The sequence below is a fragment of the Hyperolius riggenbachi genome, chromosome 3 (assembly GCF_040937935.1).
Source record: "Hyperolius riggenbachi isolate aHypRig1 chromosome 3, aHypRig1.pri, whole genome shotgun sequence".
NCBI classification, from domain to species: Eukaryota; Metazoa; Chordata; class Amphibia; order Anura; family Hyperoliidae; genus Hyperolius; species Hyperolius riggenbachi.
In genome coordinates, this window is record NC_090648.1 from 124,903,373 (window position 1) to 124,918,473 (window position 15,101).

Here is a 15,101-nt window from a genome sequence, read left to right on the forward strand (position 1 = left end):
CCCCCAGAAAACTTCCCCACCAAGCACAGCAATATTTACCTACCACAATCCAGTGCAGGCGCAGTAGTGGCTTTCCGATGGGCTCCTGAGGAAATGTCCAAGCCCAATCGGGTCTGCTCTAATGCACAGGCGCCTAATGGCATTGATTAGGGTTCTTTTCCACTACCCTGTGTTTTGTGTTCCAATTCCGGTCAGGCGGTCACTAAGAGAGCGCAAAACGCAGGCTACAGTTAGTCAATTTATGGAAATGACAAGGATTGGTTCTTTTAGTGCAATCAGATTGTGTTATGATTTTTCTTCAGAGCACAATCATCCTGCCGCGTTTTGCCTATGATTTAGCTTTGTATACTTTGTACAGAAGCTCAATCGCAGTAGTCAAAATTAGATGGAACTGTGATTGCGTTTCCTAGTGGAAAAGAGCCCTAAGGGCCCTTTTCCACTAGCGGTGATTGCGATGCTAAATCGCAAATAGCTAGTGATTTTGAAATCTATTTTGCTATGCAGTGCATTGCATTGCATTGCAAAATCGCAATCCCCGGGGAATTAGAAGGACTTTGCTGAATCGCAATCGCTAGTGGAAAAGGGACCTCAGGGTTAAGCATCAGATGGAGGAAACCTGATGAGAACAGTCAGTGGATGCTAATTTTCCCGACTGACATATAAATTTAAGGTGAACCAGAATCATGTATTATACCATATATATCAGTGGGAATATTGGAGAAAACACCTACCCTGCTCTCTGTGTCATCCTTTACTGCTCAGCCTGCTTGTTATCAGCCCTGATAAAATCCCCGACTGAGCACTCAGTCTGGCTTTGCTCAGCAATCATTGTAGCGGAGTCTATCTTCTATGATGTCTTTTCAAGCCCAAGCCTGCTGCCTTCTGGCTCTGCTATAATTATTCCTGAGCAAAGCCAGATTGAATGATCAGTCAGGAATTTTATCAGGGCTGATAACAGGCAGGCTGAGCAGTAAACTATGAAACAGAGAGCAGGGTAGGTGTTTTCTCTAATGCTTCCACTGATATGGTAAAATACATGAGGCTGCTCACTGCTTTGTCTCTGGTTCACTTTAAAGGACAACTGTAGTGATAAGAATATGGAGGCTGCTGTGTATTTTTTTTTAAGCAATACCAGTAACCTGGCAGCCCTGCTGATCTATTTGGCTGCAGTAGTGTCTGAATAACACCAGAAACAAGCAAGCAGCTAATCTTGTCACATCTGACAATGTCAGAAAAATCTGGTCTGTTGCATGCTTGTTCAGGGTCTATGGCTAAATGTGTATTAGAGGCAGAGGATCAGCAGGATAGCCAGGCAACTGGTATTGCTTAAAAGGAAATAAATATGACAGCCTCCATATCCTTCCAGCTTCAGTTGTACTTTAATGTAAACAGTACGCAGCTTGGAATTGGGATACCATCAGGAAGTGCATTTGACTCACCCAGTTACAAGCTGCTTGTTGCAAAAACAACTCATTGACCAGCTTTAACCATTTGTCACTTTTCTGATACTTTTGAGTACTGGCAATAGCTTTACCATCTGAGCCACATCCATACATGCCACTTAGCCAAGCTTTACCAGGGCTGCAGTTCTACAGCGCCTGCCTAGCATGCTGTTGGGCACGTGCAGTGAGTGCTGTTAAAGGAATACTTGTCATTTAAAAAAAATGACTTTTACTCACCTGGAGCTCCCCTCAGCATTGTAGAAGGCGCTATTGCGTCCGGGGACGCGGATAATGAGCCGCGTTCACAGCCTGTCGGCCGGTGACGGCCAAACCGGAAGTGGCCGCCGGCGAGACCAGCCGCATCGGAGGGACACGGCAAGGGCACCGTTCAGCTGCAGGGGGCTGAGGGGAGCCCCAGGTGAGTAAAAGTCATTTTTTTTAAATGACTTAAGTATTCCTTTAAAACAGCGCAGGAGATTTGGGCGCAGCTGGCACCACCTTAGACCGTAATAGGAGTTACGGCTATAGTGGCGCACAGTGAGTAACTTCCGTGCCGTCAGAAGACTGAGCTTAACCTCCCTGGCGTTCTATTAAGATCGCCAGGGCGGCTGCGGGAGGTTTTTTAAAAAAAAAAAAAAAAACTTTCATGCAGCCAGCTTTCAGAAAGCCCACTAGAGGGCGCTCTGGAAGCGTCATTCTGATCGCCTCCGGCGACCAGAATAAACAAGGAAGGCCGCAATGAGCAGCCTTCCTTGTTTTGCTTACATCGTCGCCATAGCGACGAGCGGAGTGACGTCATGGACGTCAGCCGCCTCCGATCCAGCCCTTAGCGCTGGCCGGAACTTTTGTTCCGGCTGCGCAGGGCTCGGGCGGCTGGGGGGACCCTCTTTCGCCGCAGAGCGGCGGCGATCAGGCAGCACACGCGGCTGGCAAAGTGCCGGCTGCGTGTGCTGCTTTTTATCTCATTAAAATCGGCCCAGCAGGGCCTGAGCGGCGACCTCCGGCGGTGATGGACGTGTATAGTCGTCCATACCGCTGAGGAGGTTAAAGAGGAACTGTCGCTAAAATCTTTAACATTTAAAACACATACAAATCAGAAGTAAATTTCTTCCAGAGTAAAATGAGGCATATATTACTTGTCTCCTATGTTGCTGTCACTTACAGTAGGTAGTAGAAATCCGACCTTACCAACAGGTTTTGGGTTATTCCATCTCTTCATGAGGGATTCTCAGCATGGCCTTTATTCTTTAAAGACATTCCCTGAAAAAGATTTATACAAAGATGCTGGCCAGCCTCCCTGCTTGCTGCACACTTTTTTGGCAGTTGGGACGGAGCAACTGCCATTCACTAAGTGCTTTTAAAAATAAAGAAAACTCTGAGAACCTCCTTGAGAAAATGGGCTAGTCCAAAATCTGTCGGTAATGTCAGATTTCTACTAACTACTGTGTGACAGCAACATAGGAGAAAAGTAATTTATGGCTCATTTAACTCCAGAGGAAACACACTTCTTATTTGTGTATGTTTACATGTATTTGACATTTTTGCAATAGCACCTCTATTGCAAAAAATGTCAAATACATGTAAACATACACAAATAAGAAGTGTGTTTCCTCTGGAGTTTGTTACTTTTAAAACAATGTAATTCGGGCGCTAGCAATAGCGAATTACATCATTCCCCACCATCCACGTGGACCTGGAAAGGTAATTAGCGTCGCTGGGACTTGTGCAGGAGGAGGGGAAGCTGTATATCGGCTGTATCCTGCTCCCAAGTCTCCCGGCAGCTATTTCATAGGTACGCCGTGTGCTGTGTTGCTCAGACTAAACTGCAGGTAGCACTTCATAGAGGATCATAAGAGAAAGCTTGGTTCCTGCACGATGGAATTGCAGGTGTTGTGTTACCAGATAACCCAAAGCAGTCACCACACACATCACATGAGGATAAACGGGTTTCATTTCTGTTAATGCTTCTAATTTCCACTTACCCTGCCCCTGATTAGCTTAATACAAAATAAACATATAACATATCTCTCCTATAAAGTACTAATAGCCCAACACCTTCACAGTGTTCAGTCCTCCACTTGGCACCCGCGGAGGTCTCCACTAACTCTTCTTGTACAGCTTTTGTCCATGGACGGAAATGTCCGAAAATGCCTAGAAATGTCTACAGAGGACCAGCCGCAGAGGAGGGGAAGTTCCTGTGACCTGCCAGGGAAGCTCCTCCTCTCCGCTGGATGCTCTCATCAGGCGTCCACTGAAAAGAGGAATGGCACAATGAACAGGCACCAGCAAGGCACCGCTTGGGACCTTCTCCACGCTAGTCAGGAGTCTCTGGTTGGAGCGAGGCCAGGCTCTCCGGTGAGGTAAGGGTGGTTAAGATGAAGATTACTCCGATCTCAGCTGCACTCCAGCGCTCTGTCTCCCACTGTTATTCTTCACATCTGAAATATCAATATCATGGAAGACACAATCAGAGCGGTGACTTCTAGCACATAACCTGATCTGAGGAATGCTGCTGTTAGTACTTTCACAAGCAGGATGGGAGGGGATGCTGAAGCAGGCTATGTGAGCAATGTTGCCGGTCCAAGCATGCTTATCGGTTAGCAGTAGGGGATGGTCGGTGAGGTGCAAATAATTTAAAGATTATGCAAATTTAAGCAGCTTTAAATTAGCCCACTCAAATCTTGTCAAGATGGAATTCGATTGGTCATTTTCTGAGCTGCATAAACTTAATTGCATAATTCTGCATCAACTCAAGAATGATTTACATCTCATTGACGGTCCCTAGTTAGCAGCTACTTTTTATAAATTCCCTCTAGTGGTCACATTTAGCACTGCGGTTATTTTAAAAGCAGCCCTAACATTTTCCATTACGGTTATTTTTGGTTGTTCTTTCGTTATCAGTAACAGTGCCTTGCACACAACACAGTCCTTTCTTTAGAATGTCTCTTATAAAGTCATGAGGTACAGAATTTTAACCTACTGACTATCAAAGAACAACAGTCAATCAAGGGTGATTAGGAGTACAGACACAATCTAAACTATAGTGTGATTAGGCTGAATTACTGTATACATTTTCTGATTGATTGACATGATCACTACATGCACGGCTGACAGCAGACAGGAGATCTTGCAGAGGGACAGCAATGTGTGCACATTGTCAGATATGAGGTTGTGTGAAATGGAAGTATGATCTCATGTTTCTTCATAAAGTATTTTTGTTTCTAAAGGCGGGATCATCTGCATATGAATCTTTGCACATTCGTTTTTTTTTTTTCAGGGTGGTCCTTTTAAAGCGGACAAAATTAAAATCCAGCAACCGACCTGTAAAAGAAAGTTTATAGTTACCTGTGCTGCCTTGTCCCACAAAGCCGTCCCGAAGACCCTGCATCACGTGACTTCTGGTGTGTGGCTCCGCCTCCCCCTCTAACTGGAGAAAAATGACAAGTTGTTTACTGAAGAGACTCCAGTACATATCTTGGCATTTTTCTCCAGGTAGAGAGGGGAGGTGGAGCCACACACCAGAAGTCACGTGATGCAGGGTCTTCGGGACGGCTTTGTGGGACAAGGCAGCTCAGCTAACTATAAACTTTCTTAAACAGGATGATTTTATTTTAGCGTGGAGATTCGATTTAACGTACTCACACCAAGAGATTTGTTCAAATGTGGGCTGAAGCAGTTTGTTAAATAGATTATTAATTTTGGATTTCAACTGTCCAGTGTGTGGAATGATATCCGAGTGGTTTCAGGTTCCATTCTGTAGTAGGTGATTACTTGTGTAAATCATGTTAGGTAAAGTACATGTAATGTGATCTAGCTAAATTAATTGGCATGTCTGGCATTTGCAGAAATATAACTTTTGTTGTGTGAATACTTCATCCTACTAATTACTGAATCTGAGAGAGCCTAAAGGCCCATACACACGTCGGATTTGCGCGAACGACGGGTCGTTTGAACGTTCCGTCGTTCGCACGTTTCCGCATGAAATCCGGCGTGTGTACAGACTATCGTTCGGGAGATAAGACTGGTTACCAACGACCCGCCGGGCGGATCGCTGGTAACCAGTCTTATCTCCCGAACGATAGTCTGTACACACGCCGGATTTCATGCGGAAACGTGCGAACGACGGAACGTTCAAACGACCCGTCGTTCGCGCAAATCCGACGTGTGTATGGGCCTTAAGCGCTTTGAGTCCTATGGGAGAAAAGCGCTATAGAAATGTTATTGTATTGTATGTATTAAAGGTAAACTTTGATCCCTGAAGAGAACAGAACTGTGCCTCAAGACCACATAAGCACATATTAAAGGAGCTGGAGTTGTCACATACAAAGCTGAACCCACCGTAATCCACCCCATGTCTTGTATGGACAGCAGAAGCAGCAATTCATACCTATTCTCATTTAGGCTCAGTTCCCACTTGCGACAGAGCAAGATCTTTCACAGACTGTTGCATCTTTTTTTTCCTCTCGTCCATGCCACTTGAGTTGCGATGCCGACAAGCAGCGCAATATGAATAGGAGCCCCGCTGAAAGCCCTTGTCGGCAGCAGGAAATCGAAGGATGACAGCTACCACCCATAAATGAAGGTAGAAGGTAACAGAAGAAGAGGACAGAAGCTTAGTGGGTATGGACACCATCCATTCCCGTAGGCTTGAATGGTTTCTGACTGTATCTGCAGCAAGTCGGGACTCTGCATTGCATTTACTACAAAGCAGCAAATGGATCAATTAAAAATAGCAAGTGGAAGCACAAACTATTTTTAACATCAGATGCATTTAGATGTACATTGTTGCGCTACAAAAAAGATACCAAACTGGTACGTTTTCTGTACAAGTGGGAACCGGCCCTTTCAGTCCAACTAAATCCAGAGCTGATCAAGGCAAGTTATAAAATCAATCATGTTTATTATTAGTAGTATAAATTATAACTATTACATGTAGAAGTAACCTTTCCAAACTAAAACAAATCCATTGTGTAGCTGTGCACCTTTCCATACACACCTGAGACTTCTATTTACTGTTAGGAGAAATTTCAGTGGGACTTTCAGCTACTCCCTGTGAACTACAAAGTTCCTCCTCTTGTACAGGCATCTGGTTTGTACTGTAATGCAAGGATTCTGGGAAATAGGCCCTGGCATGTTCTGTTTTTCCTACTTTGTCATATAGCCACACCTCATTGCCCCACCCACCAGCTTCAGCCAGAGAGGAGAGAAAGCAAGTTGCTCTGCAGCTCTGAGCACATTTGGCCACTAAACAAGTATTCTCTCCCACTTTTTTTTTAATACTTTTTATATTCACGTATTAACCTGATTGCTATTATTAATTGCCTTGTTCAATGTTTGGTTTAGTTGGGCTTAAAGGGATACTGTAGGGGGGTCGGGGGAAAATGAGCTGAACTTACCCAGGGCTTCTAATGGTCCCCCGCAGGCATCCTGTGCCCGCGCAGCCACTCACCGATGCTCCGGCCCCACCTCCAGTTCACTTCTGGAATTTCTGACTTTAAAGTCAGAAAACCACTGCGCCTGCGTTGCCGTGTCCTCGAGCCCGCTGATGTCATCAAGAGCGCACAGCGCAGGCCCAGTATGGTCTGTGTCTGCGCAGTACACTCCTGGTGACATCAGCGGGCGCGAGGACACGGGCGTGCAGGCGCAGTGGTTTTCTGACTTTAAAGTCAGAAATTCCAGAAGTGAACTGGAGGCGGGGCCGGAGCATTGGGGAGTGGCTGCGCCAACACAGGATGTCTGCGGGGGACCATTAGAAGCCCCGGGTAAGTTCAGCTCATTTTCCCCCGACCCCCCTACAGTGTCCCTTTAAGTAATGGAAATGCAATTGTAATGCCAGCTGCAGAAAAGGAGCAAGATTTGTCATACTGATGAAATCTTAAGTGATTACATTGCAAAAGATATAGGAATCATGTTGATGAAGCGGTGATGGAATGCCCATTATAAGTTCCCATTTAATAAAGAGGCTATGCCACAGTGCTGGACCACCTGCAGAGCAGCACCTGTCCTGAGAAACAAGATCACATTCTGCGCTGGTCATTTCTGATGTATATGCACAGCCTCCAGCTCCTCTAATGCCGACTATTCAACAATATGGCAATTACTGCACAGGGAAGACACGGCACACACATGCAGACTAATGCACAAGTAGCAACATTTAAAGGGAGTCTTATGGCTTTTGTACTGTTGATAAAATCATTCAGGGTACCTGTGTTTTATTGAAGAGATTTTCCACTGCAATGCAGCTTTTTCCCAATCCGTGATTGCTTACTTTTACGTACATCTTTAGAGATCAAACATTAAATTGTGTTAAAGAGGAACTCTAGGGAAATATTGTTTACCTTTGAAATGTGGACATTATCGTGTATTTTATTTCAGAACAAAAGCAGAGACTTGAGGTGCATACACACAAACAATTTTGATTGGTTAATTTTGCCACCCCCATGTAGTGTGAGGGCGTTTTTGAATACTGTGAACAGATTGTGTAGATAAGCTCTCATACTACATGGAAGTGGTAAAACTAGCCAATCAAAATTGAATGTGTGTACTTACCCTTAAAGGATACCAGAAAAAAACATGGAAAAAGGGGGGGGAGCAGGCATATACTGTCACCTGTGCCGATGCCTACCAATCCCTCCGTTCTCCTCTCTGCCCCCAGCATTGTACCTGAAAGCACCCTGGCATCTTCTTCTAAGTTACCAGAGTCAGGGAGACTGCACAGGCACTGGACGGGCTGCCCGTGGCCGGGAGCGCACTGTGCATGATGTCACACACTTGCGCAGGGCACTCCTAGCCAGTACCTGCACAGTCACCTCCACTCTGGTGACTTAGAAGATTCAAGGGTGCTTTCAGGTACAATGCAAGGGAGAAGGGGTGGGAGGACTAGGCATTGGCACTGGGGACCATATATGCCTGCTCCCTCCGGTTTCCATATTTTTATCAGCTCTAGCATCCTTTAAGCCTGGTGCACACTTTCAATTATGATTGACCAAACACTGACCCATTTTACCACCTCCTTGTAGTATGAGGGTTTGCACACACAATCTGCTCCTAGTGTTCATTATCGGTTGACCCTCATACTACATGGAACTGGTAACATTTGTCACTGATTGGCCAATCATAATTGAAAGTGTGTACCAGACTTCAGGCCTAACAGGCAGAAGAGAAGGTTTGGGCAGTCTAACCAGTGCTTGATCTGCCAGAAGGTAATAGTTTAGCTGGTGATGCCAGACCATTGAACACACAGGTCCCCTGCATGGGCAAGGAACTTGGGGAACAGGACCAAAGCAGGGAGGGGAGCTAAAGCCCAACTGCAGTCACAGCCCAACCGCACCCTGACCACAACCTGCTTGCATCCACCTTCATATCGATTGGTCCTCCGAAACACAAGCCAGGATCTGTATAAAGTGTCTGATGAGTAAATGACCGAGAAAATTGTGATTTAAAATCAGTCATCAGGAGAATCTATTCCCAAGCAACAGCCAATATGATCAGATTTGTCACCTGAACAAATATTACATGTGTGTACAAGCTTTTCTAAAGTGAGAAAACTCACATCAGGTTTGATACTTGCCTAAAGAAGAGGCAAGGCTCTGGATACCGTAGACTTCAACAGTCACCTTAGTACTCACTCAATATTGCTAACCTGGATAAGGTAGCTGGCCGGTGCACTTTTCCTGACCCTCAAGTGAGGAAGGGTCAAGTGACCTGTAACATGTATGTGTCCAAGCTCTAAATAAATCAAACGGAAGTTTGAAGCCAGTGGAGTACCTTTTTCTTATCGTTCTGTATACCATAGAGCCTTCTCAGTCCAAGGTCTGGCCTATTGTTCTTTCGCCATTCCCAGCCGAAGTTGTTTGATCCTGCTAGATCGATTGGCTCTTAAATACTTCTTCAGAAATACTCCCGTCATCTGACTAGTTCCGAAGGCGAGTGCACCTGTACTGCACACACAATCCTGGACTCACTAGTCTTCAGGACAACTCAGAGACACAAGTAATTCCAAAGGCTACCTGATGAGTACCGAAGAGCTGTTCGATCTAGCAGGTCAAATAACTTCAACCATGGATGGCATAGGAACGAGAGGATGGGCAGAGGACAGGGAAGTCTCTATGGCATCCTGAGCATTCCCTCTACCTAGATACTTATCAAACCTGAAGGGAGTTGCCTCACCAGATTCCCTTTCAGTCAGGTCTCAAGCTTTTGTAGGGCTGGACAAACTGTGCAGTGTGCAATAAACTATCTATCTAATAGGCTAAGTGCCTCAACCTTCAAGCAAGAAGTAGCGTCCTGCCCCCAGGGCCGGTCCAAGCAAGAAGTAGTGCGCTGCCCCCAGGGGCGGTCTTACACTTGCCACCGAGCTGGAGGGGGTAGCGGGCAGGAAGGGGGTTATTGGGCAAAGCGGCGGGGAGGGAGGTCGGACACCCCCCCTCCCTCACCTGGGTCCCCCATCTGCACTCCCCCTCTAGCTTAAGTTCAGCAGCAGCCGCCGCTATTAGTAAGTGGCAGCGTGCGGGGATGACTCACCTCTTCCGCGTTCCACTGTCGTCACTTTCTGCAATGCCGTCCACTTACAATACAGTGGGCGGCATTGTAGGAAGTGACGACAGTGGAACGCGGAAAAGGTGAGTCATCCCCGCCCGCTGCCTCTTACTAATGGCAGCGGCTGCTGCAGAGCTTAAGCTAGAGGGGGAGCGCAGATGGGGGACCCAGGTCAGAAAGGAGGGGTCCGACCAGGGCCGGATTTGTACTTCTTACCGCCCAAGGCCGACTATTACCAGCCGCACCAACCGAAACCGTATCCTACCACCTCTCTCCACACACACCCAAAAAACTTTGGGCCGATGGTGTCCACTATTGCGGCTAATGCCGAGGTCTCCATGGCAACGTGAAGTGAATCAATCACGTCACACGGGGGAACTGGTCAATCAAGAGATCTACAGGTGATGGGCGTGGTGGGAGTCGTCCACCACACACACAGTCAAAAGTGGCTCACAATTGGACATTGGGTGGGGTCAGCAACATGTAAAAGTGAGTCCTGTACCCACTGCTGTCTCCAGGGTAACAGCACTGGCCATCAATAATTTAGAAATGGGTACTGTGAGAGGCTGCCTTCTGTATTCTGTACTATTTGCTGGTGCTGCCCCTGGTCCTTTCATCCCCCACCCCAAGTGTGTGAGACTTCGGCATTCTGTAACTGCCTGCAGCTGCTGCTATGTCATTGGACAAGGCCTGGCTTTTTGCTAGTCACACACTGTTCACAAACGTTTGGTTAACGGACTGCAGCTGCCTGTAGCACAGCACAGGCAGATGCCAGCTGGTACTAATAGTGCAGTTATCCTGACCACTTTCATTTGTTTGGACACTTGCAAATAATGCCCATTGTCTGCAGGCCGCCCCTTGTTTATCTGGTGCCCCAGGCCATGGCCTATGTGGCCTTGCCAGAAATCCGGCCATGGGTCCGACCCCCCCTCCCCGCCCGCTGTGCCCAATACCCCCTTCCTGCCCGCTACCCTCTTATGTGGCGTATGCTACGCCGCAGGTCCGCTAGTGACCATATATTACCCTTACACCCCCACACCCTTTAATAAGAATAATTATTAAAGAGAACCCGAGGTGGGGTTCTAACAACGAAATCCCTATACAGAGGCTGGGTGTGGCTATAGAGCCCAGCCTCTGTTGCTATCCAGATTCCCCCTAATCGCCCCCTGCGCTCTGCAAGACCCCATAAATCACAGCCGCGCTGCCGACACGCAGCGTGTCACAGCGGGCTGTGTTTAGCTCTGTAATGTCAGTCTCGCCGCTCCACCGCCTCCTGCATCGCTTCGGTCCCCGCCCGCGTCCCTCCCCGCTGATTGGAGGGAAGGGACGCGGGCGGGGACCGGAGCGATGCAGGAGGCAGGGGGAGCGCAGAGACTGACATTACAAAGGTAAACACAGCCCGCACAGCATGGCTGTGATTTATGGGGTCTCGCAGAGCGCAGGGGGGGCTTAAGGGGAATCTGGATAGCAACAGAGGCTGGGCTCTATAGGCAGACCCAGCCTCTGTATGGGGATTTCGTTGTTAGAACTCCACCTCGGGTTCTCTTTAAGTAGTTATTAAAATATCATTACAGTTGTGCTCATCTGTTAAGATTTCTTACCCATTTTTCATTGAATATGAAGAACACAAAAACGTTTCTTTCACTCGTGGTTAGTGGTTGGCTGAAGCCATTTATTGTCAAACTGTTTACTTTTTTTAAATCATAATCACTACACAAACTACCCAAATGACTGATTTAATACCGTGTACTGCCCCCTTTAAAGGGACTCCGAGCAGTGCAGAAACTATGGAAAGATGCATATCATTTTAAAGCTCTCTTTCTCCTCTTTCCAATGATATATAAACCGACGTCCTACGCCTTTTAGTTTTCGCTATTTTCGCGATTGAAATTGCCGTGGTCACGATTTCAATCGCGAAAATAGAGAAAACTAAAAGGCGTAGGGCGACGATATAGGTGTCGCCAGAAAGAGGAGAAAGAGAGCTTTAAAATGATATCCATCTTTCCATAGTTACATTGTATTACACAGGGCGACTTTTTCTGCTGAATGGAGCTGCTGACACTGGGGAAAGTGTCGCCCTGTGTAATACAAGTAACTATGGAAAGATGGATATCATTTTAAAGCTCTCTTTCTTCTCTTTCTGGCGACACCTAAATCGTCGCCCTACGCCTTTTAGTTTGCTTTATTTTCGCGATTGAAATCGCGGCCGCGGCAATTTCAATCGCAAAAATAGCGAAAACTAAAAGGCGTAGGGCGGCGGTTTATATATCATTGGAAAGAGGAGAAAGAGAGCTTTAAAATGATATGCATTTTTCCATAGTTTCTGCACTGCTCGTTGTCCCTTTAACATCAATAACAGCTTTATGTTTTTTGGTAGTTAAGGATGATGCGCTTTACCTTTTTAGATAGTAAAGCTGCCCATTCTTCCTGGCAAAAAGCCTCCTGTACATTCTTGGACTGTCTTGCATGAACTGCATGTTTAACAATAAATGGCTTTAGCCAACGGTGAACCATGAGTGAAAAAAAATTGTGTCATTATTCATATTCTATGAAAAATGGTTAAGAAACCATAAATTCTACTAGGGCATGTAAACCTATGAGCAGAACTGCAGATGCACTGGCAGAGGTCCTGCTAAACAGCATTTTGAAGCAGTGGAGTTCTGTTTTGTGAAATACAGATTGTGTCTTAGGCCAGATACCCACTATGGACACACTGCGTAATCGTGGAATTTCCCAGATCTATTGCAATTTGGCTACTGCAGCCACTGATGCGATAGCTCAGGGATCACCCCTATTGGGATCCACTGGCAAAGCATTTGCCGATTGGCAAGCTCTGCCAAAGCGCGGCTAGTGAGTCCCGGCTCTCGAGTTGGTGTGGCTCCTGCTCCATATGAGCCCTCCTTTTCAATTCACAGAGTTCAACTTTAAAAGGTGGAATACAAGCCATAATAGATCCCATTTAAAGTATTCAGTGCAGAGCTGTGAAGATTGTGGAGCAAGCAGAGGGAGGTGAATGGATGTGAATGATGAGGAAGGATGATAATACATATAGTTACCTCTACATTTACCAGCTTTATCAGCTATTAGCTGAAACTTTCTATTGTACCCATAACAGCAGCGTTGATTAGAAGTGCTGGGAACAGACAGTTACAAGAAGTGAATAGACCGCTAGGCTCAACGGGGAAAATCTGCAATAATGCCAGTAAATTACACTCTGCAGGTTTAGCACTGTGGAGCTTGTCAAGAAGTCTTGAATTAAGGCAGTTGCTGAAGGAAATGCATCACTGCACACTTTCATATATACCTTACTTTGTAGTTGAGTTACACAGCAGAGACCAGATACATTTATTAGATATACTAATGTTTTGGCAATACTGCCCACTTGACCTCACCCACTGCTCGATGCTTAGCCAATCAGTAGGCAGAAACATGGTCACATGAAGGGGGTGTACAGTTTGTTTTTCTCCAGAAAGTTTCAGGTCCAGTTCCACTACTGAAGTGTGGAAAATGTCAATTTTTTTTTATTTCTGCCACTGAGCATTGGGTGTTCTGTGCAAGGATACATTTCCAGTCAGCAAAATTACTGGACATTTGGTGCCCTCAAATGAGCAAATCATGTGAATGCATTAAAAACACACAATCTTAATTAAAAGTATTCTAAAAATAAATGTAGAGCTATGATTGATTTTGGTTACTTGTAAGGCACCGAGTGCTTTTCTGACCATCAGCACTTTCTGCACATTTTTTAAAAACGCTCCCTTTGATTTGCTTTAAAATCGCCACAATTGCGATTCTTTGAAAAATCGCAATTGCGGCAACTTTACCACGATTATAATGCAAGTCAATGGGAGTTTTTTTTATTTTTTTAAAGGCTCAGAAAGTGCTCATAGTGTGTCTACAGCCTAAGAGTGCCCGGTTTATAATCCTAATCTCACTAGCCCAGAGAGCTCCGGATGTGTGACTATATATTAGAAGGTAAGAATTTCCTGCGTACTTCACTTGGTCTATATAAAGATGAAAATAAACTGGACATAGGGTAATACTGTACAGCGAAGATCAATCACTCCACCAGGTGCGGGTGCGCGTGGCAAACTCTGTGCTCTCACTTCACACCCCACTACCAAATCACCTCACCAGATGTCAGCCACCTCAGATAATAGGGCAATGTTGCTAGAAAGCTTCACAATCTTTAATCCCCAAATATTAATCCACACGGTCTTTAAAACCAGCTCAGCAGAAGGTTAGTTGCTGCTGGAGATGAAGTGATGCAGCCAGTCCATATATGTTAAAAGGGAACCCCACTTTCATAAAAAAAAAAAAAACCACAACATGACATTTCAGTGCCACACAAAACATTTTGTAAATTATTATTAAAAATACCCCTTTCATTTCAGTCCGCAGCTACTCTAACTTTCTAATACTGGTAAAAAAAAAATAGTAGTAGCTTGTAAGTAACATAGCCAAGGCATACTGTGTGGTACATAGAAGACTTCTTCGTATATTTGTGGAGCAGACAACACAGTGGCTTCCAGCAGAAGGGAGGTAACTGGGAACAATGCATTCAGAGGTTGCTGTCATTAAGGGCCCTTTTCCACTGCATGTGTTCCAGATTATTGGAATGGATGCGTATGGCTGATTGCATCGCTGCTGCCCAAATACAGCAGAGTTCCCGTTATCTGGAATTCAGGCAACCGGAAGTCTCATCTAACCAGCATGCCTGAGGGATAACGGGGACCTCTTTTGGGGTGCTTTTTGGGGGTGCTGGCAGGCAAGAATACTTACCGAGCCTCCAGCGATGTGTAGCAGCCTTCCTGGACCTCTTCTCGGGCTCCTTGCAGCTTCCGGTAAAGGAAAACCACTACTGCACCTGCGCGAGGCGCACACAGGATTGTTATGATCCTGGAGACCCGGTGGAACAAAGGGATGGAGGAAGACAGGGGAAGACTCTTCAGGATCCAGAGGCTTCCGCCTCCCGAGGTAAGCGCCCCATGGGGCACTTTTTTCCTTACAGATACTCTTTAAAGTGTACATTAGATGTCCAAATAAAAAGATTTTATACTCACTGGGGGCTTCCTCGCTGTCGAGTGCCTCCGTTCGCGTGGTATTCACGTGGTATCGATC

General features: G+C 46.0%; 1 protein-coding gene across 4 annotated transcripts in view; it reads right to left on the reverse strand.

The window, feature by feature from the left end:
* Positions 1-3,375: 3,375 nt before the first annotated feature.
* LOC137562992 (metal transporter CNNM3-like) overlaps positions 3,376-15,101 on the reverse strand; it is a 33,667-nt gene continuing 21,941 nt past the window's right edge. Inside the window, exons 8-9 of one of the 4 annotated variants that reach the window (XM_068274881.1) lie at positions 7,648-7,722; positions 3,376-3,880 (exon numbers count right to left, since the gene is read on the reverse strand). In XM_068274881.1, the coding sequence (XP_068130982.1) occupies positions 7,655-7,722 (68 nt within the window). In that variant the 3' untranslated portion in view covers positions 3,376-3,880; positions 7,648-7,654. Of the gene's footprint in view, positions 3,881-7,647; positions 7,723-8,784; positions 8,850-13,036; positions 13,114-15,101 lie in introns of all 4 variants that reach the window. The other 3 variants (XM_068274880.1, XM_068274883.1, XM_068274882.1) reach the window with 3 other exon arrangements.